The following is a 27,982-nucleotide window of genomic DNA, read 5'->3' on the forward strand; positions in this document are numbered from 1 at the left end:
ATTCTTCCAGACAATAACACTGACAGCAAAATCGAGAATATTAATCCGGGGTTTCGAATTGTTCTGTATGAAACATGAACACCTGAATAGCCGGGATTTAACTCTTAAAGTATGAAATGTGAAGCATTGGGCTTTATTCACAGCTAGTGTTTTTCAGGCAACAATAAACTTCCAGTCAAAGGTTAATGTGACTATTTTTTTATTTCATAAGGTTTCTTTTACAGCATCGATGTTGTAATGTAACTAAAATACAATCAGTTAAAAAGACTTAAGCATTCATTTAGTTGTTCAAGCGTATAATGAGATGAAAAAAAGTGTAAGGGTTAGCGTCATTAGTAGCAGCAGGCTAGCGCAGAAGCTAAATACTGAGGTGAAATCAATGTTCATATTTAATGCAGTGCTTCTTTACCAGTCTGTGACCCACTTTATGTCATATATCAATCAGGCAGTGAAGATTGCTAATTTTTAAAGAAATGTGATCTTGAACGGGGGGATTTTGTAATAGAAAGACTTAAAAAATTAAAACTGTGCAGATATACCTTATTATGAGTATTGATTATTTATTAATTAAATTAATTTATTATTGTATTTATACAATTTTGTAATAGAAAGACAGTTCACCAGAAGCACTTGGACTGGCAGACTTAAAACCTTTAAATTCTAAATGCAGATATTATGTTGGTTAAAAGTGGCCCATTTGTTAAAGAGTGAAAACCCCCACTCAGTCTTTCATTGACAACAAATACAAGGCGATTAGTTGAGGACCTGTTATAGGCTTTGTGATGGATTGATTGTCTTACTGATTTCTTGGCTGTTTGACAGTGCTGTCATTCCCCGGTCATGGATGAGAATGATATTGAACACAGCTTTCATGGCAGGTTCATCGAAACACGGAAAGGCTTTTCTTGCATATGTGGCCTGCATCTGAGTGATGGCAATAATCCTGGAAACAAAAGAGATCACATCAACATGATTAATAAATGGAAAAATTAGTCATCAAGGGTCGCCACAGCGGAATGAACCGCCAACTCTTCAAGCAACTGTTTTACGCAACGAATGCACTTCCAGCTGCAACCACTGGGAAACACCCATGCAGTCTCATTCACACACACTTATACAATACGGTTAATTTTGTTTACCCAATTCAGCTATAGCACATGTCTTTGGACTGTGCGAGAAACTGAAGGAAACCCACATGCAAACTCTACAGAGAGATGTCAACTGGCCCAGTCGGGATTCAAACCAGCGACCTTCTTGCTGTGAGGCGACATTGCTAACTACTAAGTCACCATGACGCCCCGTAAGTTCACATTTTACTATTTTTTTAATAAGATATAGCTTATATTTCTGATTGAATTTATCTAATAGCTTTACCTAAAACCCAAAATATCAAACCAAGAGGGATTTATTTTAAATTTATATATATATATATATATATATATATATATATATATATATATATATATATATATATATATATATATATACATACATACATACATACATAGATATTTATATATATATATATATATATATATATATATATATACACATACAGGGTGGGCCATTTAAAAGGATGCACCTTAATAAAATGGGAATGGTTGGTGATATTAACGTCCTGTTTATGGCACATTAGTATATGTGAGGGGGCTTGTAAATAACTCATGAAAGAATAAAGTTACATTTAAAACCAAGCACACCATTGTTTTTCCTGTGAAATTCCCAGTAAGTTTATTACGGTGTATCCATATAAATGGCCTTTATTTTTTCCCCCTATTTCTGTTTAACTGAGAGGAGATTTTTTTTTAAACATTTCTAATCATAATAGTTTTAATAACTCATTTCTTATAACCAATTTATTTTATCTTTGCCATGATGACAGCAAATAAGACACTTCTATACAGCTTAAAGTGACATTTAAAGGCTTAACTAGGTTAATTAGGCTATCTAGGCATGTTAGGGTAATTAGGCAAGTTATTGTATAATGATAGTTTGTTCTGTGAAAAAAAAATTGCTTAAAGGGGCTAATAATTAATTTTTTTTCAGCTTTTATTCTAGCCGAAATAAAACAAATAAGACTTTCTCTAGATTAAAAAATATTATCAGACAAACTGAAATTTTCCTTGCTCTGTTAAATCACACTTTTAAGCAAAATATTTCTGAAAAGATGAATACATACGCTACTGTTTAGAAGTTTGGATTTTTTTTATTTGCTAAAAAATGACAGCAAAAACTTTTTTATTATGAAATATTATTAAAATTTTAATATAAGAGTTTTCTGTTAATGTAATTGAATGTCATTTTCTGCATCAAAGTGATGACAGTCAGTGGTACTTCAGAGATCTAATTTTTTTTTTTTGATTTGCTGCTTTAAAAACACTTTTTTCTTAATCATTGTTGTTAAAATTTGTACTGTTAAACTATTTTTTTTTACTGGAGATAAGAAGTTTTTTTTTGTATAACTTTTGGTCAATTTATTATATTCTTGATCAGTAATTTATCTATACATCCCTGTATACTTTTTTCCACAATTTCTCTTTTAAAACATAATAGTTTTTAATAGCTAATTTCTAATAACTGATTATCTTTGTCTTTGCCATGATGACAGTAGGGCGTCATGGTGGTGCAGTGGGTAGCACGATCGCCTCACATCAAGAAGGTTGCTGGTTCAAGTTTGCATGTTCTCCCCATGTTCACGTGAGTTTCCTCCAGGTGCTCCGGTTTCCCCCACAAGTCCAAAGACATGCGGTATAGGGGCATTTGGTAAGCTAAATTGTCTGTAGTGTATGTGAGTGAATGAGTGTGTATGAATATTTTCCAGGGTTGCAGCTGGAAGGGCATCCGCTGCGTAAAACATATGCTGGATAAGTTGGCGGTTCATTCCGCTGTGGCGACCCCAGATTAATAAAGGGACTAAGCCGAAAAGAAAATAAATGAATGATGAGAGTGCATAATATTTTACTAGAGATTCAAGATACTATTAGCTTAAAGCGACATTTAAAGGCTAAACTACTCTACTACTACTCTAACTTTTACTAAAAGTTGACTCCACCTAAAATTTTAAGGCAACCATCTTAAGGACATCTTTGAGTTTACTCAACTTAAATCGAATCAAGTTAGTGGAAGGTTGAGTCAACTCAAAAAAAAGTTTGTTCCCTTAAAATTTTAAGTTGAGTTAACTTAGTTTAATTAAGTTGATTAGGCAAGTTAGGGTTATTAGGCCAATCATTTTATAATGATGGTTTGTTCTCTAGACAATCGAAACAAAAATATTGCTTAAGAGGGCAAATAATATTGACCTAAAAATGAATAAAAAATAAAGTAAAACTGCTTTTATTCTAGCCAAAATAAAACAAATAAGACTTTCCCCAGAAGAAAAAATATTTTAGGAAATACTGTGAAAAATTCCTGACTTTGGTAAACAGCATTTGGGAAATACTTGAAAAAGGAAAAACAAACCCCAGGAGGGCTAATAAATTTGACATCATATATATAAATACACTAACTCCAAACTTTAAACAGTAGTGTAGGTGCTGCTCAAAATAAACACAGATATAAAGTATTATGAAGTTTTCTGTTTGGCTGAACATAAAGGCAAGCACATCCGTGGTTTGTCTGCTGGAACTGATTTCATACCCATCAGACATATCTGACATATTCTTGAAACCAGTTGCTGAGAAGTAATTGCAAACATGGCTCAGAAAAAGTGAAGTTACTTTGAAGAAATCTCTATCTTGATTTGCATTTCGGGTTTGGTTTGATATTTCACATCTAATGCAATGATATTAGTAGTTCCTAGAGAAGCAATATTAACGCAAACAGGCATCCATAAACATCTCACTTTTTTTCACCATCCTCCATGTATTCGCTCCTATAGAATCCTTCCAGATCGTCAGCGAGCTCTCCTGTGAACTCGGTGTGGAGCCAGTAGGACTTTCCGGGGTTCAGTTTTCCCTTTAGCTGAATCACTAAATACTGTGTTTGCGTCTGAAGCCAGGTGCTTTTTATGGCCGGCGCTGTTACGCCACTCATACCTGTGAGTTTGGCGTGGCGTCCATTGAACAGAGTCAAGTTAAGTTTGTTGGAGTGGATTAAAATCAGGTCTGTCTTCTTCACGCAAGTAAACATCACGTCAGAAATGCCGGTGAAAATGTACATCCCGTTGGCGTCCATCACCAATCGAGGCCAAAGAGTTATGTTGTAGTATTGTGGTGAAAGAGTATCAGGGAGTCTGTACTTGTCCCAGGGCTCGTTGGAAGGCTTTGGCGTTGGAGGAACTGCTGATGTCGTCGCATTAGTGAGTTTCGCTGTGTTTTTGGACTTTTCTCGATTGTAGACTACTGATAATGCGATGATGGTCACCAAAGCTATTGCTGCCAGTATCATGGCCGCCGTGGCCAGATGTTTGCTGATGTAATATCCTTTCCCCATTGCTTACTGAGATGTTAAACTGGCGGTTTCCTTTATGTACGTTTTGGTTTTTTGCTGCGGTGTTGAAATGATGCTAGCACGACGATGCCTTCAGCAAAAACACATTGATGGTTTTTCATCTTTGATGATATAAATGCCTATAAGAAGAAAAATACATGAATTAAATGTGATTAAAATAATAAAGAAATGGTTCACTTTATTTATGCACCCATTCCCACATGGGAAAAAGTTGTAGTGTTAAACTGTATTATCATGTAGACTGTAAAAAATGTACATATCTGTTATTTAACAGTTTCTGTATTTTTTTAAGTGTGTTTGTCAGGATTCTGCCACTTTGGTTTCGTCAATTCTTGTTTTGGTGGCAGAGTCCAGACACTAGTCCTGTCTTGTTTTGTATATTGTGCTTGGCTTAAGTTTTCTCTTTGTGAAGTTTATTCACAAACTAATTTCGAGAGGATCACATGATTATGATTGAACACGGCTGGTTCTGCATTAGCATGCATGATCCACCAATCAGGCCATTCCTAACCCACTATAAAGAGCCAGGGTTTTTCACTACAGTCATCTTTGATTTGAAGAATCCCCCCTTCCACCCCTACCTTTTCACCTTTCCCTCCATAGGGCGGCACAGTGGCCCAGTGGTTAGCACTGTTGCCTCACAGCAAGAACATCACCGGTTCTAGTCCTTTGACAGGCCGGTGGTTGTTTCTTTTCGTAGTTTGCATGTTCTTCCCGTGCTTGCGTGGGTTTTCTTGGGTTTCCTCCCACATTCCAAAAACATGCACAACAAGTGAATTGATCAATCAAAATTTTGCACTACAGTCAATCTCTCATCCTGCAGCATATCTCTTCATAGCATCAATTTTTAGTCATCAGTTCTTATCAAGAGGGAGTTGTCGAAATCTACCTGAGCTTAAAGCTCCCCTCTTGCCCTGCTTACGGGAGGGAGCCCAGGACTCAAGGACCTTTTGGGCTCAGGGCTCTCTCCCGTGACAACATGCCAAACCTGGCTAATCAATCATCAGCTAAGTGTAAACTCTTGAATATCCTGTTCTTTATCTGTCTTCGTCTTTTGTATAAGCGCCGTCTTGGGCGACTTAGGTCGTGTGCGCCTCTCGTCCTGGTGTTTGTGTTTGTCTGCTGCATGCTGTTTCATTGTCAGCTCCTCAGTCTAATTGACCCTTCGATAAGCCACACCCAAAAACCGCCACCCACCAATCGTGGCTTAGCAACCGTAACTTCGGGCAGGGGTTCTATTAAGCTTTCGAGCGATGGAAACAAGCCAAAGCGTTGTGCATATGGATTGTGCAAATCTGATACAAGTATCCTTAAAGTTTGGACGGGGTGGTGGAATTTTTTTTTATGTTAAGGTTAAAAATATATGAGTTTTCAAATTCAAAATCAGCTCAGACACCTTGAGCTGAGCTTGGAATACGTCATTTGAGTTTTTAGTCCAAGTGAATGCATCCTGCACATCTGGATAAATCATATGCACTAATTCATTTGCTCTTTCTCACAGGTGCTTCCTCTTCATAAACGGCTTCGTTTACTAGCATTCTGTTATCATGTAATCTGAGTTCATTCAACAAACACTTGCACATATTTTAATACTTTGCGACTTTTTATGTGTTAGAAACTGTAATAAGTGCAAGACTGAAATTAACTATAAATAAATTTAAACTAATGGGGTAAATGTATGATTTTTTATGCAATATTTATTTTTATCATTGTTGATGTGAAAACAATTGATTTTTGTTTTGTTTCTAGTCCATATATTGAAAAATTATTAAATCAAGAAGCATTTTCTTGACATATTTCTTATTTTTAGAAACCATTTATTATAAGTAAGTGAGCTTTGGGTCATGACTGAAAGGACAAGATCTCGGATACAAGCGGCCGAATTGAGTTTCCTTCGAAGGGTTGCAGGGCGCACTCTTATAGATAGGGTGAGGATCTCTGAGGGCCTACTCACACTATGCCATCCGTACCGTGCCCAGGCCCGTTTCCCGGAACGTTTGAGAAGTGTGAGTGCGCTGAATCGGGCTCAAGCACAGTTCACTTGGCCGGCCCTGGCCCGGTTGGAAGAGGTGTGCCTGAGCGCGGTACACTTGGGCTTTGGCGCGGTACGCTTGTGTGTGAGCGCGAAACGCGCCAAAGCCCGAAACCGAAAGCGAGACGTGACTTTTAAGGGACTGTTTGATATGGATTTATTAATCATTCTTACTGTTCAGTGAACGCAAACTGCCGTAGTTTATTAAAGACGCAAACTCCTCACAGCACGCCAGCTGCGCGCCTTCAGCAGACCTCCTCATTCCTGCAGCACGAGAGCTTAATGATTGTTTATGAGCGCCAAAAGTGGCGGATCTGTTCGGTAAAATATCTGACTGCGTGTCCCCGCATCCCTAAGGACTGTTTGGCGAAATATTTGACTGCATGTCACTGCATATCAAACGACTGAAAGGATATAACTAGAGAAATCTGCACTGTGCTGCTGAGTGAGAGCATATGGCAAGCCGTTTTAACATTTAAACCTTGTTCTGACTATCCATAAATATATTTAGAGATATAATTATATATTTTGACAAGTCATTATTATAATTCGACTTGTCAGAATGACAATTAGAGATATCTGCAATTACAATTGTACTAGTACGAAATCAGATTAGAGATATCTGCAAATATATTATGACTAGTCATATTCCTCCATTGACTTCCATTGAAAAATATTTGCAGATATCTCTAAATGAGTTTTGACTCGTCAAAAATCCAATTCAAGATATCTACAACTGTAATTCGACTATTAGTAAATTAATTAGAGATATCTTCAAATATATTTGTAAATATCTCTAAATATTACGAATTAAAGACATCTCCAAATGTATGACTAGTAAAAACTCAGTTAGAGATATCTGCAAATATTTTTCAATGGAAGTCAATGGAGGAATATGACTAGTCATAATATATTTGCAGATATCTCCAATCTGATTTCGTACTAGTACAATTGCAATTGCAGATATCTCTAATTGTTATTCTGACTAGTCGAATTATAATTATGACTAGTCAAAATATAATTAGAGATATCTCTAAATATATTTATGGAGTCAGAACAAAGATTTAAATGCTAAAAAGGCTTGCCATAGAGAGCGCTTCTGAACAGCGCAGCAGCGATGACGTAAGCATGCCGAGGCCCGATATGGTGTGAGCGCGGGCCGTCGGGGGAGACGGGAGGGGGGACAAGCGTGCTTTGGCCCGGTTCGAGGCAACTGTACCTAGTGTGAGTACGGCCTGAGACCCGGAAGGAGCTCGGAGTAGAACCGCTGCTCCTCCACATCAAGAGAAGTCAGCTGAGGTGGCTCTGGCATCTGTTTCAGATTTCTCCTGGATGCCTACCTAGGGAGGTGTTCCAGGCATGTCCCACCGGGAGGAAGCCTCAGGGAAGACCCAGGACACGCTGGAGGGACTATGTCTCTCCGCTGGCCTGAGAACACCTCGGGATCTCCCCGGAGGAGCTGGAGGAAGTGTCTGGGGAGAGGGAAGTCTGGGGTTCTCTCCTAATACTGCTGTCCCCGTGACCCGGCCCCAAAAAAGCGGAAGATGAATGAGATTAATGAAGTGAGTTTTTTTCTTAATAAAGCTAAATAATAAAGCAGAAAAAAGATCCTGCTTACCCATAGACAGATTAATTAGCTTGTTTTAAGGAAAAAAACTTGCTTGTCTAGAAAATGCTTCTTGACTTAAATATTTGTTTACATTTAAACTAGAAACAAGGCAAAACACTTAAATAAGTGTTACATACATTGTGTATACTATTACATACAAAATTAAACTGCACTTTTTTACTAAATGGTTAGATTTGTCAATATTTGACCCAACTTGGGGTTAAAACAACCCAGCAATTTTAGCATACAGGTTGTCTGGAACTACGATTCTGAACAAAACGATCTGTAATTGGTTGCTTCAAGTCAGTCATTGGCAATGCAATGAAAGCTGTAAAAAAAGTCCAGATCTGGCAACTCCAGTCTATATATAGTATAAATGCACACTCGTAATGGGCTATGGATGGAATAAGATTGAACGCCTTTCCCCTCTGACTCTTGCGTTCTCAAATAAACCAGAGTTGTGTTTTTAAGACTAATTTTGGTGCTTGTGAGAGATGTATGTGAAAGTTCAACTTGCAGATGTTTTTGCATTGGAGAAAAAAATGTGCAGTGGTCACATAAGGGGGCAATGAAAACATAATCATTATTACACCACAGTAAGGTTTTCTAAAAAGAAAAAGAAACACCTTAGATTTGTAAATGAAATAGTTACAATCCAGATTTAAATGGGGAATTGAAGAAAGATGATTCTCAGTTTTTCTGGATTTATAAGTTTTAATAGGTATGGGTTTGAGATTATTGTTAATGTCTATTTTATTTTATTAAGGTCTGATAATATAGCTTCTCAAATTTCAGCAAAATGCTTTAAACACCTAGCTTTTTCATTTCAATTTTGTAAGAAATTTCAAATGCAAAACAAAACAAAAGTAGGTTTACCCAAATATATAACTATAAGAACTATAAATCCAGAGACAAGTTCAAGTCTTTTGCTAAAGTGTTGAGTTAGTTACCTGAAAAAAGTTGCAATTGCATCATTGAATTGTGCTGAAATTACTTTTTAAATTACTGTCTAAAAAGAAAGCCAAGAAAAGTAATAACTTGAAAAGTTTATTCCCTTGAAATCTCAACACAAATAGAAAATAAGTCTTTTATTCTATATTAAATTCTATACATTTGAGCCTAGTAGGAACTTTTAGCATCAAAGCTTTTTATGTATCAAAACACAAAACATTTCAAAGCAATGTTTCACACACACTGTACCGTATATTGAAATAAATTTATGACTCAATTAAAAAGTCGTCTTGATAAACCAAACTTCTTTAGTTAGTAAAAATAGAATTACTCTGCTAAAAATATTTGTAAAAAACACAATTCCTCTGCTTGATTCATACAGAACTGTTGCATTTATACAACATGTAAGACAAGTACATAGAACGTTACTGTAATTAAATTATACCTAAGAAAGTAACCTATTGTGTAATAGAGATCTGCGTGGGACTAATTTTATTAGTCCTCACTCCTGTGAGGTTTTTTCCCCACCTGACCGCTCCTGCCGTATATTCAGCCTTTGTTCATTTGCTGCCCACTTAGAATAATTTTCTACCTGACCATTCCTGCTAAATTTACATCTGGTTTCCAAAATTTCACATTTAAATTGAGTACTACCAAAAGGGAGAGATAACTGATAAAACTGTTGTGCAAGGATTGTAGGCTGAATGTCAGTTTTGTTTGCCTCTTTGTGATGAGACATCAGACTTGCATGATGTGGGTTTCCTAACAGTAAACTGACCATTTTCTAATGCAAGCTAAAAGACGGCGCATCTTCACTTTGCTCTCCCATGTTGGTGAAGCCCGCTCTGAGGAGTGTTATGCAGATGATGCATGCACAGACTGTGCGAAAAAATACACGTGCAGAAAGCACTGGTCCCCATGCGTTCTTCTTGTGTAACAGTCGTGAGCTCTGGCTGTACCGGTGCTCAATAAGAATGAGGAAATCGCATCGGGCCTCAGGAATGATATATTGTTAGACCGCCCACTCTTGTTCAAATTATACCAGATTTCCCGTCCGCTACCACGTTTTATTTGGAAATTTATTCCCGCACCTCAAGAAATCTGCAAGAATGCAGACCCCTATTTTGTGACTACACTCTAAAAAAGAAGTTTGTCGTTTGTTCACAGTACTTATGTAAAGGGCACATAGTTTACCCCTTTTTATGATGTAATATTAAAATTACACTTCTCCTGAGTGTGCCAGTTTAGGTTCAGTTCAAAACACAGTTCAGATATTTTTAATATGTGTTAAAGAGTGTCATTTTGGGGGTGTCGACTTCCCGCTCAACTTAACAAGGGGGCGGAGCCAACAGCTCCCCCGCTCTGTGTTTGGCAACAGACAGGCAGACAGAGAGAAGCAACATGAGTGAGAGGACCAGCATTCTGCCGTACGTGTACGACTCGGACACATACCAAGCAGTGACTACAAAATCATTTGTGTCTTTGTATAGTTTTACAGCCAACTGTGTGCTAGTTTAAAGCTCAAAATATAGTGCAAGGGTGTTCCTTTAGTGACATCACTTTGACTCACATGCTGAAAATGGCGGACGTGAAACAACAAAATGAGGATATGGTGATGCGCGCCTGTCAATCAATATTGGTGGAAGTGGGGAACGCGCCCCTATGTGAATTTGCGGTCGCTGTGAAAACCGCTCCAATTGGTCCACCGTTTTTATGTTGTTAAATTGAAAATAAAGGACTGAGTGTGTTTATATCACCCCAATATGACGGTCTATACGCTATACCTACACACATGTCTGTTCAAACAGCTTGAAAAGTAGATTTTCACCATAGGTGCCCTTTAAAATGAGCTGAAACAACACAATTCTTGTGGTTTTTGGGGGACAACTTTATTGTTTCATGTTCAATTCACTTAAACTCGCGAAAGCTAATAAGTTAACTTAATTCCGTCATGTAGTCCCAACACAAATCAATTTTTACAGTGTAATTACACCCAGCACTGCATAGCTGTGTTGTGATTTGTGAGACAACATGAAAGAATTAAGTTAACTTATTCGTTTTTACAAATTTAAGTGGATTGAACATGAAACAATAAAGTTGGGTTAATTCAGCTCATTTAAAATAAGCAGTTTGAACACACAGCAAACATACTTTTTGAGTGTTTATAAATTAATCAGCAGGACTTTTGTTCCTCTCCACGATGTAAAATAGCAGCACAAATGGATTAAGTTAACGTAACAAATTTAAGTAGATTAAACATAAAACAATTAAGTTGTCCCCCAAAAATCTCAAGAATTGTGTTATTCAGCTCATTTCAAATACGTTGTTTAAACAAGTACCAAACGTTTCGAGTGTAACTAACTTTGTCAGTGCAGTTTTGCTGATGAACATCATGGCCAAGAAACAAGCCAGCACAACCCCTTATGGAAATTCCTGCTGCTCTTAACAGGTATTGTATATTAATGTTTTGCATATACAAATTCAGTCACACACTCTTATACACTTAAGTTGTAAAACGACCCTTTTTCACATGAAACGCTTGTGTGTTACAGAGCCATACAGCTTCCAGGTGAAGATGTTTGAAGCTTGAAGTTAATTTAGGTAAGTAAATATACAAAACCTGAATCTCTAAGAACTCTAAAGCAAAGAAAACCATCTCATGCATTGACCATATGCTGAATCACGCTGTCTGGAAAGTCATGCAGGAGCTCACAAACCTTGCAGCAGTTTTCCCTCTTTTTGCCAACACGCTTCATTCTAAGTTCTTGCGTGAGGTAAAAGTAGAATCAAATTAAAGCAAACACACACATTTCCTCAACTAGAACGGAGTAAAAGTGCACATACCAGATATCCATAAGGAAATTCACAGAAGTGTGTGAGAGTCAGTGTAGATGATGAGGCTGATGAGAAAAGCACACGCGCACACACTCTCTCTCTCTTTCTCTCTCTCACACACACACACATGACCACATGCACACACATGCTCACACACACACTGTCCCAGAGAAGGAGGAGCAAAAACCAAGCTCAGGTTTTCTTGCAAATATACGCACACCAAAACCACCCACAGCTTGGAAAGGTTTTCAAGCGGTTTTCAGGGAAAACATGATCATTCTGAAGGTACATGTTTTGCTTATAGTGCAAGAAGCTCTGTTGGGTTTAACTAGCTTCGTTTGAGATCTCTTCTGAAGCCATAGTGGAGAATACAAGGGTGTTTTATACGGGAGAGTTTACAGTTCAGCAAAAGTGAAAATGACCTCCTCGTTTAATCTTCATCATCCTGTTTTAAGCCTTTATGAGTTTCTTTACTCTGAACACAAGAGAGGATCATTTTAAGAATGCTGGTTACTGACAGGGTGGCACTTAGTGGTTAGCACTGACGCCTTACAAAAAGAAGGTCGCTGGTTTGAGTCCCAGCTGGTCTAGTTGGCGTTTCTGTGTGGAGTTTGCATGTTCTCCTTGTGTTCATGTGGGTTTCCTCTGGGTGCTCCGGTTTCCCTTACAGTCTAAAGACATGTACTATAGGTGAATTGAGTAAACAAAATTGTCTATAGTGTATGAGTGTGAATGTGAGAGTGTATGGGTGTTTCCCAGTACTGGGTTGCAGCTGAAAGGGCATCCACTGCGTAAAACATGCCGGAATAGTTGGCGATTCGTTCCACTGTGGTAACCCCTGATAAATAAGGGACTAACCCAAAGGAAAATGAATGAATGAATGAATAAATGGTTGCTAACACCTATCGACTTCCATTGTACTGTAGGAAAATAAATAAATAAGAAGTCGATGGGAGTCATCAACCAGCCTTCTTCAAAACAACTATCTGAAAGAAACTCAGTAAGATTTGAGTAAATGATGATAGAATTTTCATTTTTGGTTAACTTATAAATCTAAAAGATTTTGGTCTATAGCCATATTTTCTAATTCATGAATAAAAATGCTCACTATACATCAAATCTATGTCTTTCATAACAGTCTTTTTCATCTGGATTTCACACACATGGAATTTACATTCAATTCATCTTTATTTCTATATTGCTTTCACATTTTAGATTGTGTGTTTAGAAGTTTAACCCAGACTCATTCTGAGAACATACCTCTATATACATTTCGGGAGAGCACCAAATATGTCCCAGGTACGTTTTTTTTTTTTTTTTTTTGTGAATCCACCAGAGGCCGCTGTGAATGCTTTTTGAAATCTCGAATTTCTCTCGCGAGCGTCATTCGCACCTGCTGTTCTCACTTAAATCCACCAGAGGCCACTGTCGACTGACTGACTGACTGCCCGATCAACTCACCCACCCTCCTCCTGCTCTAAACCCAACCAATAATGTTTTAAAAAGCACAGATTGACCAGTGACCACCCACTTCCCTAAACCCAACCCACAGTTTTAAAAAGCAATCCAGAAAAAAAAAAAGCCCTCGACTGATTTTTACCACGTTTTCAAATTTTACCACATTCTAACTCTCACACTCTCATTCTCACTTATTTACTTGTTTATTTTATTTTTTGGCCTCTGTTTTTGTTTTACCTGCTTTCCGGAACCGTTCTTTAGTGGACTCAAACCCAATTGCCGTAGTCAACTCCTCTCTGCGTCTCTAATCTGCCAGTGTGCATGGGGAGAAAGCCGTCCATATGGAGTTACAGTAAGGGGTCAGCTAGTAAGCGTGATAAGGAACAGTGTCATAACGCCCTGTAGCGTTCGTTTTAATACAGCCATGCGTACTTTTGGCTACATAATTCATGATCTCTAGAAATGTGCATAGGGCTACGTTTTCAGAATGAGCCTGTGTTAAATAAAAAGCCATCAGCCTTTGCGGGGGGGGGGGGGGGGGGGGGGGGGGGGCTGGGGGGGGGGGGGGGGGGGTGTTGGGACTCCTGTGGGCTTTACATTATTTTACAGACACAGCAATAGTGTCAGATGCAGCAGATTGATTTTATGGCACCAGGTTAAACTTTAAGCTCAAGTACATTCAAAATTAATACAGGACATGACTGAACATGAAAGATGGTCTCAGTGACCATCCAATTTTACACCATGTATATACTTAGACCTAATGGTGTGTGTGTGTGTGTGTGTGTGTGTGTGTGTGTGTGTGTGTGTGTGTGTGTGTGTGTGTGTGTGTGTGTGTGTGTGTGTGTGTGTGTGTGTGTGTGTGTGTGTGCGTGCGTGCAAAGTTTGTATGTTTATAACCAACTCAGAGGATAGTAGGAGTCGCGAATCACTGGCAATGTTATTTTGGGGGTGGTGAACTGAAAAGTTTAGGAACCCCTGTACTAGAGGACCAGTCAAGTTTCTGTTTGTGTCAAGCTATAGGCAACTGACATCCATTCATTTTCCTTCAGCTTAGTCTCTATTTCAGAGGTCAGTTTTGGAATAAACCACCAACTATTCCAGCATATGCTTTACACAGCGGATGCCTTTCCAGCCGCAATCCAGTACTGGGAAACTTACACACACATACATACACTACGACCGCTTTCATTCATTCATTTTCAATCGGCTTACTCCCTTTATTCATTAGAGGTCACCACAGCGGAATGAACCGCCAACTTGTCCAGCATATGTTTTAAACAGTGGATGCCCTTCCAGCTGCAACCCAGTACTAGGAAACATCCATATACACTCATTCACACACATACACTACGGACAAATTAGCTTAGTCCAATTTACCTGTAGCACAGGCCTTTGGACTGTGGGGGAAACAAGAGCACCTGGTGGAAACCTATGCAAACACAGGCAGAACTCCACACAGAAATGCCAACTGGTCCAGCTAGGACTCGAACCAGCGACCTTCTTACTGTAAAGCGACAGTCCTAACCATTGAGTCACTGCAACTGACATTTTTCATCTATGTTTTAATTGAAGAAATGAACACTGCATATCCAGACTTTCATTTCATTATAGTAGCATATAAGTGCATTCTACAGGATATATACAGTAAATTCAGCATTTCTTGCTCAAAAGTCACATTTATCTAGCTTTTTAAATTCAATAGAAAGGCTTGTGTTCTCAGTATGCATGTGATAGTTTTTGTTGGCCAACAGGAAACAATAAACCATTTGAACTGAGATGCAGGGAAAGCCAAACAGATAGAGAGAACCAACATCCTGATGGAAACCTTCACATCCAGAAGTGAGTCTCATATTGTTTCTGGAGATGATCCAAGCAAGTGATAATAAGTTTAAGCCTAGTTCAGATTGGAAGGGTTTGATGATGTTTAGAAGTGTCGTTGCACTTATTAAAGCGTTGCGCCTCATGAAAGAAAGAGATGGTGTTCTGGCTGTTTTATATCTGCTGATAGAGTTGAGCAGCATCTCCTGGGATGTTGCCTGTAAAGAAAAGCAATTTCCTGCAAGTCCTGTTGTTATGTGTTTCAAACTGCAATAAGCAGAACATCACAGCTTTAAAGAGAGTCTTTAAGTGGCAAACAGGAAAGTACAAGTTTGCTACAAATTCACAGACAAGCTTGAAATAACTCAGCATGCAACTAACATCTAGATATACTTTAGTTTAGACAATGCAGGATTTACGTTTATCTTTGAGGTTCATTCTAAAGTACTTAAATTCAAATTTCATCTAGTTTTATTAATATAACACACTACCTGACAAAAGTCTTGTCACCTATCCAAGTTTTAGAAACAACAAATAATAACTTGACTTCTAGTTGATCATTTGGTATCAAAAGTGGCTTATATGGAAGGCAAAAGCCTCTAGAAGATGCTTATTTGAGGGAAATAAAATATGATCATGCCTTGATTTTGAATTATTTAATTAGGGCAGTAAGGTCTGACTTTGCTTAGACAAAAGTATTGTCACACAACAGAAATAATGTACAGTATAGAATATAAAGTCATGCTGCAGTGGAAAAAGACTGAATATTGTTTATGACCCCAGCGACCTTGGAGGACTGCATCCATACATCTCTGCAATCTCTTAAATAACTTATTAATAAAGTCATCTGGAATGGCAAAGAAAGCCTTCTTGCAGGACTCTCAGAGTTCAAGATTCTTTTGGATTCATCTTCAATGCCTCCTCCTTCATACCCCACCCACCCCCTTCCCTAAACCCAACTGATACTGTTTTAAAAAGCAATTCATAAAAAAAAAGCCTTCACCACATTCTCACCTTGTTTTTAACTTGTTTATTTTATTTTTTAGCTTCTGTTTTTGTCTTACCTGCTTTCTGGAACCGTTCTTCACTGGACTCGAACCCCATCGTTGTGGTCAACTCCTCTTTGCGTCTTTAGTCTGCTGATGCACATGGCGAGCTATTGGACAAACAGGTAACAGCAGGAAAGCCGTCCATACTGAGGTAAGCGGTCAGCTTGGAGGCCAAAAAAGAAACGCCGTCATACCGCCCCTAGAGCGTTCGTTTTAAAGACAAAATGCAGCCATAAATCTGTTTTTTAAAGGGGTGGTCCACTATGATATCATATTTTAACCTTTAGTTGATGTGTAATGTAGCTGTGTGAACATAAACAACATCTCTGAATGTAAAAAGTTCTAAGTTCAATGCAAAGGGAGACCTTGGGTTTTACATAGTTTGCTTAGCAAAGCCTGCAGCAAACAAAGTTTGGGGGCTACAAAAAATACTTCCGCCCCTGTGACATCACAAAAGTTCGTTACTGCGCATTCAAACTGAGCAGGAAAGGCCGTGGCCAGAGGCGCTATAACGGTATAGCAGAGATGAAGCTAAAAATGTGTTTAAACGCTGCTGTTTCCAAAGAGCTTCGTCTGTTTCTGTATTTGTGCTTCCAAAGTGCACGACACAAACACAGAAGTGCCTTCAGTTCAATATTAATTATGTTCCAGAGAATTAAAAAATACATAGCAAGCATGATTTAACAAAACAGCTTCAGAATCTCTCCCAGTTCAGTGCTGGATTCGACTAAAATCTCCTCAAAGCTGTCAGGTACAACCAGTAAGTGTTTTTATTTGTTAAAATTGATCATGATATGTACAGTGTCTAGCGTTAACGGTATGCTGTAGCAACGATGTAAAAAATGGGTAATGCTGCTTTGAGGGCAAACAATTTAGCTACAAACTCATATTTATTAGTCAAACTGCTGTAAACACACACACACACTCCACCAGCATGTTCGTGTCTCTTATGTGTGTGCGCGTGCAACTGGCTGCATTGACGGTCTTCAATCAGCTTTTCCATGCGTTACACATCTCAGATATTGATGTCGCAAAGGATACCCAGCTAGAAGGGAACTTTCTCTCAACTTTGGCTAACATCCCCTACAGGTTGTGGTAATGTTTAAAAAAAAACATTTCAATGTAATATCCAATGAATATTCAAAAAATGTTTTCCTACCATTAAAGAGAACATTTTGGGAATTTCAAGAAAACTAGCCGCTAATAATGTTATACGAATGTTAGAATATAATGTTCTAAAATTGTTAGCAGCGAATGTTTTTAGAATATTTCTAGAGAATGTTTACCTACCATTAAAGAGAACATTCTGGGAACTTAAAGAAAACTAGCCGCTAATAATGTTATACGAATGTTAGAATATAATGTTCTAAAATTGTTAGCAGCGAATGTTTTTAGAATATTTCTAAAAAATGTTTTCCTACCATTAAAGAGAACATTCTGGGAACTTAAAGAAAACTAGCCGCTAATAATGTTATACGAATGTTAGAATATAATGTTCTAAAATTGTTACCAGCGAATGTGGTTAGAATATTTCTAAAAAACGTTTTCCTACCATTAAAGAGAACATTCTGGGAATTTAAAGAAAACTAGCCGCTAATAATGTTATACGAATGTTAGAATATAATGTTCTAAAATTGTTACCAGCGAATGTTTTTAGAATATTTCTAGAGAATGTTTTCCTACCATTAAAGAGAACATTCTGGGAACTTAAAGAAAACTAGGCGCCGAAAACAGTAATGCAACATTGCTTGGTAATATTCTCAGAACATGTAGAGAACTAAAAATTTCTAGCTGGGTATGTGGATGATTCATATTACTTACACCTGCATATTCCGGATACACGTGAAAGCCGTCATGTTACGCGTTGAGTTAAAAAAATACAGTGCTAGCAGCAGAATAATAAATCCAGGCTCAAACAGGTAGCATCCCACATCTTCTGCTTTATTCTTCTGTCACAATATATTACAGAAAATAACTTAATCCGAGCATCAGAGAAAGAGAAAGTCGCGCACACGTGTGCTTGTTACAGAAAGTTCACAAATTCACACACACACACACATAGACGCACACGCAAACGCTATAAAGGAGCCGCACCCCTTTTTCACTCGTTACAGACACTTGTCAGATTTTATTTTAGAGCAGGCTGGAGGTTGACTGAGGTTTACACAGCAGAAAAGCGCGTGCTTTTACGGGCTTGACGTGAAGCCGATTCACCAATCGCAGCACATTATAACGATGACCAATCAGAGTCATTTAAGGGCAGGCCTTTCAGAGGAACTAGGAAATTTGACAGTCGTTTTCATGTTAGCTGAGTAGCTGTGTATAATCAAAGTGAGATATGTGAAAAAAATAACGCGATTTCCTTCAAGTGAAACATGAGCACACATTGCTTTGCATCTTATAAACACAACCAACCTTAAAATTAGATTGTGGACCACCCCTTTAAAATCGTTTTACAAATGTCTTTTAAAAGTGTCAACATTAAATATGCAGTAATACAAATAAAACGTAATATCATATTTATACTTATATATTTCATTTTTAAAAACAATAGCTATGTTTCCATCCACCTATTTTTGTCACGATTGGCTTACAAAATACAAGAGATATCCAAGTGCAGCAACAGAAGTTTTAATAATAAAAAAGGGGACAGGCCAGGTTCAAAAATCGAACAGAGACAAAAGTACAACCCAATAAACAAAAGTGTATCAAAAAAGAACAGGAATTCAAAAATATGATCATAACATGAAACAAAGTGAACAAACAAACAAACCAAAACGATGAGTCAGTGAGCAGACTAGGTACAGATAGGGATGGCTGACGTGAAACTGACGTTTCGACACAGTGTCGAGATCCCGAAGCGCAAGTTTTTCGAAACACTGTACCGAAGCATGATCCGAAACACCCAGGTCATGTGACTAAAGTGTTTCGAAACACTTGGTCACGTGACAAAAGCGATTCAAAGCATCGATCATTTCAGAGGCGTTTCAAGACCCGGAGAATCTGCATTTCACTGGCATGATCTTCGAACAGTCTCTGTTTTGTATGGCCTAGTGGACCGTGCGTGTGCACTATGATACTGTATTTCAAATTTATTTTGGGTTCGAATCTCGACTATTACAAATACTCCAAAATCATGATTTTATGTATTTTAATCATGTTACTGTTTTATGGTGTAGCCTAGATAGGATACAGCTGCGGATACACCATCAATTTAGCATCATTTTTGTAACACTGTAAAACAATAATTCATATTTTTACAGTACTGTGATGGGTTTAGGTTTTGGATAGACGTTAATAAAATACAATGGGAAATTTAATTAATAATATAAATAATTATTGTTAACTTCTGGCCACAACTGTATCTGATCTAGTAACAACCCTGTTATATGAACAAAATACAAATTTATTTACAAATGTTTATTCGTATGTCAGAGCAATGTTGAAACAAAACGATACAATAACAAAGCATTATCAACTGGTAGTAAAGCATTTCAACACACTTGTGCCAGTCTGGATTCGAACCCATTATTCCCGCATGGTAGTCACGTACTCTAACCGCTCGACTAAACCATCTGATGATTCAAGGCTACAAAGTGGGGTTTGATACATCAATTTGCTCAACTGTTCTTTGCTGAAGCAGTTTCAGTGAAATACAGATAAGATGACCACTAGGTGTCACCGTAGAGTGGTGTTTCGAAGCTTCGACACATTTGCTTCGATAGTTTCAGTGTTTCACGAAGCCTCGCTTTGCCCAACACTAGGTACAGATAAGAGCCGGACAAAACAAACCAGAATTGGGTGAACAGGGTGCACGAGCAAACAGCAAAAATCCAAAGGCAAACTAAACACAACATAAGGCTTATAAAGACAACAATAATTAGACAATGACAGACAGCTGGAAACAATTAGTGATCACGTGAACTACAAAGCAGGAACAAACCAAAACATAACTAGTGTCCAGAAAACCACAAGATGGCACTACAGCAGACATGACAATTTTTATGCGCATTTTAGATATGCCAAATTTGATGGAAACGCAGTTGATTGAAATGCTAAGGTGCGCATAAATTTAAAAAATGTGCATAAAAACGTATGCGCATAACTGAGTAGGATAAACTTTTTATTCGATAAGAAAAGATGCATCAACTATGATGGACTATGATGCATCAACACTTTTAGCAAACAAATTCCAGTATGCGCATTTAAAAAAAATCATGTGATTTTGTTATGAGATCATGTGATGATAAAAATGTGTAAATGGACAAACCAGCAGGGTGAGCATATTGTAAAACATCAGAAATGTTGACTTGACCATTCTAAAATGCCTTACCGTTTCAGTATTAGTGTTTTTATATTATTAATGACCTCCCGTACTGTCAAGAGCATCTATGCTCCATGTCCCATGCCACTTTAAATGCAACGTTCATTGCCTGTCGGCATTGTCTTCTGAGGCGGAAGTCATTTATTAAATGAGGAAAAGATTCACACAGAAGTGACGATTTTGTTCTCTTTGACTCGTTGGATAGAAACGCTGCTTTATTCGCACATCTTTTATGCGGTATTCCAGTTTTGCGCATACATTAAATTTGCATCTTTAGATGGAAACATAGCTAATCATACATGTTTCTGTTTTCATTCATAACACATTTTTATTATATACATTTTCTACAAAGTCATGTTATCCCTGCAGTTCATATCTTGTGTTTTAAATGTACAAAGTTAAAACTATCAGTCCAGAAATGTCCTGAATGTGTCTGAATGGTTAAACCCCAGTGCATTTATATATTTTACTTGCACAAAAGAATTTCACCACTGTCATGAAAATGCAGAACATTTCGGCCTCTGTGGTTCATGGTGGTTCAAATACCTCGGCCTCAAAACACACATGAATCTCATTTCCTGTGTGAAAATCAATGCAAGATGGTCATTTGGACCCCAAAATACCTTGCCTGCCTCTGTTCACCTCTTTAGAGCAGATTACAGCTTATCTTTCTCTGTCTGAAGTTATGGACGCTTGGCACGGTGGCTGTTATTGTCTATTAAGTAACTCTGTTTTACTTAGCAGGGATTTTGCCTCAGAGAGATACGGCTTCAGTCCTGGTTAGATTACAGGGCGCTTGTCGAAAATTTGGAGGAGTTCATGTAAAAAGCATTAATTGTGAGCTGTCTCAAATGAGAGCATGAACAGCTGGAGCTCATTGTCTTGTCTTTCTGCCTCTGCCGTTTATTGCAGTGGTCTTTCTTTTGGACTATTGAGTGAATGACCATTAATACGAGCAGAGCTTTGTGTTTAATAATGGAAAACAGAACAGAAATGTTTATAACCTCCATTAGCGTTGGCATGAGTTGATTCCCTCAAGCACAGAAATGAATTGAAGTCAAAGTGATTCGCCCTTTTGTGAATTTAAAAAATAAATATTACCCAAATGATGTTTAACTTGAATTTTCACAGTATTTCCTGTAATATTTTTTCTTCTGAAAAAGTCTTATTTGTTTTATTTCGGCTAGAATAACTTTTTATTTTTTATTTCAAACAGGTAACTGTTTTTATTCACTCGTTAATTTTCTTTTCGCTTAGTCCCTTTATTAATCTGGGGTCGCCAAAGTGGAATAAACCGCCATCTTATCCACCATTTGTTTTACGCATCGGTTACCCTTCCAGCTGCAACCCATCACTGGGAAACACCCACACACTCTTGCAATCACACCCATACACTACGGCCAATTTAACTTACCCAATTCACCTATACCACATGTCTTTGGACTTGTGTGGGAAACCGGAGCATGAGGAGAACGTGCAAACTCCACACAGAAATGTCAACTGACCCAGCCAAGGCTTGAACCAGCAACCTTCTTGCTGTGAGGCGATTGTGCTACTCACTGCGGTTTTATTTTTTTTGAAAAACATCTTACTGTCAATATTATTAGCCCCGTTAAGCAATATTTGTTTTCGATTGTCTACAGAACAAACCATCGCTATACAATGACTTGCCTAATTACTGTAACTTTGCTGTGAAGTTCTAAATTGAGCTCAGGTACATTTCCACTGATCATTATTGAGATGTTTCAGCAGCTTAATTGGAGTTCATCTGTGGTAAATTGAGTTGATTGGACATGATTTGAAAAGGCATACACCTGTCTATATATGGTCCCAGGGTTGATAGTGCATGTCAAAGCACAAACCAAGCATGAAGACAAAAAAATTGTCTCGAGGCACAAGGCTGGGGAAGGTTACAGAAAATGCTGCTGCTCTGAAAGTTCCAGTAAGCACATTGGCCTCGATCATCCATAAGTGGAAGATGTTTGGAACCACCAGGGGCCTCATGTATACACGCTGAATACGAACAAAAACTTTGCGTACGCCAGGTTTCACGCTCAGAATCGCTCACGTTTGGATTGACTAACGATGAACTGAACGTGGGAATGTGCGCAGCTCCACGGCAGCTTCTTGGCTGGCGTACGCACATTTTTTGTGCGTGTCTGTTTTATTTCCATTGGCGACTCCTAGAGGCAGTTGTGTTAAATTGCTCTCTACAAAGTGTCTGAGCCTTGCAATGGCAGCTGTACGAGACGGGTTCATCTAGCAGGTATGTAAGGTTTCTATACCATACAGTTGACCAGCTAAACATTAAAGCGCAATTTGCAGCGGTCGCCTGTTTTCCCAATGTAATCGGAGCTATCTAGTGCACGCACATTGCTATAAAGACACTATCTGAAGATGAATTTGCATGCGTGAATCAGAAACATTTCCATTCAATAAATGTGCAAATAAATTATAATGCACAAACTTATTAATGATTCCTACTTGTCTTTCTCGTGATAAATAGTTGGCAAAATCTGATATGTAGCGGGGGAAAAAGAAGAAAGAGTTCATCAGACACTGGATTCGAACCGAGTTCATGCTCGAACGTGTCAAAACATGTTGACATGCGTCTTACGAGCGCGCCACTGAGACTGTTAAGGATACTGCAACATTTTACACCTATAAATCACACTATTTCTTTTCTAATTCAATGTGATGTTCAGACCCAACTGTGTTAACCGCATCAGCTAAACTCTCCCACTCAATTTTTTTCTTTTGTTGTTAATTCCGGAGAACAAACATGCAAATAACACCGCTTTTCTCCAGTCTACCTCCGAAAGGAGCACCTACAATTCACATTCTGTTCAAAGTTACTCTCTTTGCTTGCTTTTGCCATTGCTTTTTTGTTGGATTTTGCCAAAGTAGAGTCATTTGCAGATTCATACGGGGAGGAGGCAGGGAGGGGTTTTGTGCTTGTGCATGTTGCGCTCAGTTTCACGTTCATTCAGATGTACAAAAGAATATGCGTGAGACTCGGCGTACGCAATGTTTCATACATATGAATTTTTTCTGCCTACGCACATTTACAGCTTTGTGCGTACGCAATGTTTTAGTATGATTTCCATGCAAGTCTTCGTACATGAGGCCCCAGGACTCTTAATAGAGCTGGCCGGCCATCTAAGCTAAGGGATCGGGGGAGAAGGGCCTTAGTTAGGGGGTGATCAATTACCCGATGGTTACTCTATCTGAGCTCCAGTGTTTTTCTGTGGAGAGAGGAGAACCTTACAGAAGGACAATCATCTGTGCAGCAATCCACCAATCAGGCCTTTATGGTAGAGCAGCCAGACGGAAGCTACTCCCCGCCTGGAATTTGCCAAAAGGCACCTTAAGGACACTCAGACCATAAGAAACAAAATTATCTTGTCTGATGAGAGAAAATTGAACTCTTTGGAGTGAATGCCAGGCGTTACGTTTGGCGAAACCCAGGCACCGCTAACCACCAGGCTAATACCATCACTACAGTGAAGCATGGTGGTGGCAGGAACTGGAAGACTAGTCAGGATAGAGGGAAAGTTGAATGCAACAATGTACTGAGACATCCTGAATGAAAACCTGCTTCACAGTGTTCTTAACCTCAGACTGGGGCGACGGTTTATCTTTTAGCAGGCCAAAGCACACCGCCAAAATATTAATGGTGTGGCTTCACAACAGCTCGGTGAATGTCCTTGAGTGACCCTGCCACAGCCCTGACCTAAATCCTATTGGACATCTCTGGAAAGATCTGAAAATGGCTGTACACTTTCGATTCCCATTCCAACAGATCTTGAGAGGTACTGCAAAGAGGAATGGGCAAAAATTCCCAAAGACAGGTGGGCTAAGCTTGTGGCATCATATTCAGAAAGACTTGAGGCTGTAATTGCTGCCAAAGGTGCATCAACAAAGTATTGAGCAAAGGTTGTGAATAATGATGTACATGTGATTTTACAGGGTTTTTATTTTTAATAAATGTTCACCAATTTCAAAAACTCTTTTTTCACATTTTCATTATGGGGTATTGTGTGTAGAATTTTTAGGAAATAAATGAATTTATTCCATTGTAGAATGAGGCTGTAACATAAAAAAGTGGAACAAGCAAAGTGCTATGAATACTTTCCGGATGCACTGTAATAAAGGTGGAAACAGGAACAAACTGGTGCATACAGATAATCCAAAACCATGTCAATAAACAAGCAAATGGTCAAAGAAACAGAGCAAAGGGTCAAACTCGGCAAGGCAAGGGAAAAACACTTTGTAAAGCTCACTTAATAGTTTAACAAGACTCAGCAATGATGTGTCTGTGTGTGATGAGTTGAAGGTCCTTGAAATCAGTCCATAATGATCTTCCGGCTGTGTGTGTGTAATCAGTGGGAATCAGGAACCGGTGTGTGCAAAGTGCATGCTGGGAGTTGTAGTTAGTTAAAGGGGCATGTGTGCAGTTCTCCAGCGATTCGCAACCACTAGCTCGCTAGTCATTGTCAAGAGATATAATATTAATGTATAATAATATACAGTTAAGCAGGATTAAATGCCTATAGTGTAATAGTTCCATTGCTGGGTTTTTTTGGTAAATGTTATTAGCGTATCATACTGTTCTATGCACAGTCATGTGAATAATTAAGGTCAATTCAATGGCTTTTCTGTATCAGGATGTTATAGAAATGATCTGGGGTCTCGAGTCTTATGCAAGGTGACAATGTTCTTGTGGTCAGGTACAAAAAGACATGTATCTGAAACATATAGCAAAACACACTGTATTTTAGCTTAAAAATTGTGGACAGTGACATCTAGTGGATTTGTCATCTCAAATGTGCAATAACACGTAACGTATTTTACGTTTCACAAAAATTTAACCAGAGTCATGCATTTCCAATGAGCCCGGGCTGGTTTACATGGTGTTTTTGGTGTCTCGTTTTGGAAATCCAGTGATATTGTTAGTGATGCGGTTCTAGTGATGATTCTTTTCGAGTAATCGGTGGTCAGCATTATGGTGGAGCGTGGATCCATGCTACCTTATTAACGATTCAGGCCGGTGGGGGTTTAATGGTGTGAGGGATACTTTCTTTTCACACTTTAAGGCCCATGCCAATTAAGCATCGTGTTTCCACAGCCTACCTGAGTATTGTTGCTGAACATGTCCATCCTTTTATAACCACATCATCTGCACGAATCATCTCAGACTGGTTTCTTGAACATGACAATGGGTTCACTGTACTTAAATGGCCTCCACAGTCACCAGAACTAAACCCAATAGAGCACATTTGGCATGTGGAACGGGAGATTTGCATCATGGATGTGCAGCCGAAAAAATCTGCTGCAGCTGCGTGATGCTATCATGTCAATATGGACCAAAATCTCTGAGGAATATTTCCATCACCTTGTTGAATCTATGCCACGAAGGATTAGGGTAGTTCTGAAGACAAAAGAGTCCAACCCGATACTAGTAGGGTGTACCTAATAAAGTGGCCGGTGAGTGTATACATCGATAAATATATAGTTATCACTATACAATTTACCAATATGCATGCCGTGTGACATGAATTTCCAGTGTGTGTCAGTACAGCAGAGGTTTGTGTGTTGATTAAGTTACTGCTGTGTTCACATTATCCGCTCTGTGTTTCAGGAGATCTGAGGAGCTCCAGCAGCTTCACTTGACCCTCGCCACCTTTCATTCATTACAGCAGTGTTTAGGTGCTGCACTGTCAAATACAGCCTGAGGTGCAGATGGGAGACTCGTGGACCGCCTGCAGTCTGTTGACTCTCCGCCTCATGCGTACTGTACAGAGAAAAGGCAAGAGCTTTCTGAAGATGACAAGCTTTTACATGAGGTATTGGCTGCAAAGCAGTTAATAGGTAACCAGTCCAGCAGAAATGTATGTATTTATATGGCATTGAGCTGGTAGAAGTATTGGTTAGGTTGTGTGTTTTCACAGACAGGGCATTTTCTTGGCTTTCTGTTACCTGTCATGGAAATCTGCTAAAATGACTTCAGTCAGACAAGGGTTAGAGCAAAGCTAAAATTTGTTTGTGAAAACAATCCTACAAGCTGACACCTGTTGCACACTGAGTGAATGTGTAAGAGACTGTTTCAGTATTATATCCTTTAGTGCACGTACATATTTGTGCCAAACTCCAGAAAAGATACATTTCTGCTGAGAAAAAAAAAAAAACATCTTGTTGTGGTTTTCTAACTCTTGACTAGGAGTGCTACAATGTGTGTGACTTTGGCGTTTAACGGTAAATTCTGATTCCGTCTGCATTTTGCAAATTGCAATCCAGGCTTAGTGCGGATACATACCCAGGTCTACATTTCTGGGGACAGTGAAATACATAACTGGAGCTACGTCTACTTGCTGTTTGAGTTTTGCAAATCCACCAGAGGTTACCGTGTATGCATGTCGATGATCACAATTTTCTCTTTCACTTCTTGTGTAAATTCACCAGAGGGTGCAGTGTACATTTTAGCAGATCAGGTCAGCTTGCTGTCGACTGATCAACTGACCTAACCACACCTTTCCCTAAACCCAACCGACAGTGTTTTCTAAAGCAATCTACAAAAAGAAAAGACTGATTTTTACCACGTTTTCAGATTTTTTTTCAGATAATGTTTTCGTGAATCCACCAAAGGCCGCTGCGTACGCTTTTTGAGATCTCAAATATCTCTGTATATATAGTGGGGTATGTAACAAATTACAAATTGTAACGCCGGGGGTGACACACACAACTGGAGGTAAGATCCAATATGCAGGTTTTATTCAACGTCAAGCAAGCAATGGTCAAATCAGGTATTAACAGGTATATGCGGGCAAATCCAGAGTCGTAATCAGGGTACAGGCAATAGGTCGCAAGGCTGGCGGCTAAACAGGATAACAGGGCTATACAAGACTAGGATCGAGACACGGAGAAACGTACAAGGAGAACCGCGTCGTAATGTCACTAGAAGAGAACAAGACTCGGCAAACTGGATGGGTGAATGAGTGACTTATGTAGGGTGTATGAGTCTCTGATAGTCCTCAGGTGTGTGAATGTAATTAGTCTAGATGAATGAGCAGGCGTGAGTGTGATCGGAGAGCATGTATGCACATCCAAGAGAAGGCGGAAGTGTAGTCCATGGATAATGTGAGAGAACCAGCAATCTCAGGAGAATGATCGCTGGTTATCGTCACATAAATACTCAAATTACTGTAATTAAGTAGTTTTTCTCTGGAATTGTGATTTACTAAGTAGTTTTAAAAATGTGTGCTTTTACTTTCCCTTGAGTACACTTTTAGTGCAGTATTGGTTATGGTTTACTCCTCTACTTTAACCTGCAGTCACTACTTTATTTTTTCCTGTCTTTTTTCTTATCTAATCCTTGTGGGGATTAGAAAAATCAGTCCGGTAATTCTTGTCCAATCAAATCACACATAGAAGGTAAATTGCATCTTAATGAATTA

General features: G+C 38.6%; 1 protein-coding gene and 1 long non-coding RNA gene across 3 annotated transcripts in view; one reads left to right on the forward strand and one right to left on the reverse strand.

Annotated features, from left to right (window-relative positions):
• anpepa (alanyl (membrane) aminopeptidase a) overlaps nucleotides 1-11,955 on the reverse strand; it is a 41,091-nt gene extending 29,136 nt beyond the window's left edge. The window contains exons 1-3 of the mRNA XM_677895.8: nucleotides 11,886-11,955; nucleotides 3,842-4,568; nucleotides 801-943 (exon numbers count right to left, since the gene is read on the reverse strand). Coding sequence (XP_682987.2) covers nucleotides 801-943; nucleotides 3,842-4,431 — 733 coding nt within the window. The 5' untranslated portion in view covers nucleotides 4,432-4,568; nucleotides 11,886-11,955. The remainder of the gene's footprint in view (nucleotides 1-800; nucleotides 944-3,841; nucleotides 4,569-11,885) is intronic.
• LOC141375320 (uncharacterized) overlaps nucleotides 1-26,888 on the forward strand; it is a 32,063-nt gene extending 5,175 nt beyond the window's left edge. Inside the window, exons 2-6 of one of the 2 annotated variants that reach the window (XR_012383187.1) lie at nucleotides 11,417-11,490; nucleotides 11,594-11,642; nucleotides 15,089-15,176; nucleotides 16,202-16,355; nucleotides 26,170-26,888. This is a non-coding gene — a long non-coding RNA (uncharacterized lncRNA). Of the gene's footprint in view, nucleotides 1-11,416; nucleotides 11,491-11,593; nucleotides 11,643-15,088; nucleotides 15,177-16,201; nucleotides 18,915-26,169 lie in introns of those variants that run through there. The other variant, XR_012383186.1, reaches the window with a different exon arrangement.
• The last annotated feature ends 1,094 nt before the right edge of the window (nucleotides 26,889-27,982 follow it).

The sequence above is a fragment of the Danio rerio genome, chromosome 7 (assembly GCF_049306965.1).
Source record: "Danio rerio strain Tuebingen ecotype United States chromosome 7, GRCz12tu, whole genome shotgun sequence".
In the NCBI taxonomy this organism is placed as follows: domain Eukaryota; kingdom Metazoa; phylum Chordata; class Actinopteri; order Cypriniformes; family Danionidae; genus Danio; species Danio rerio.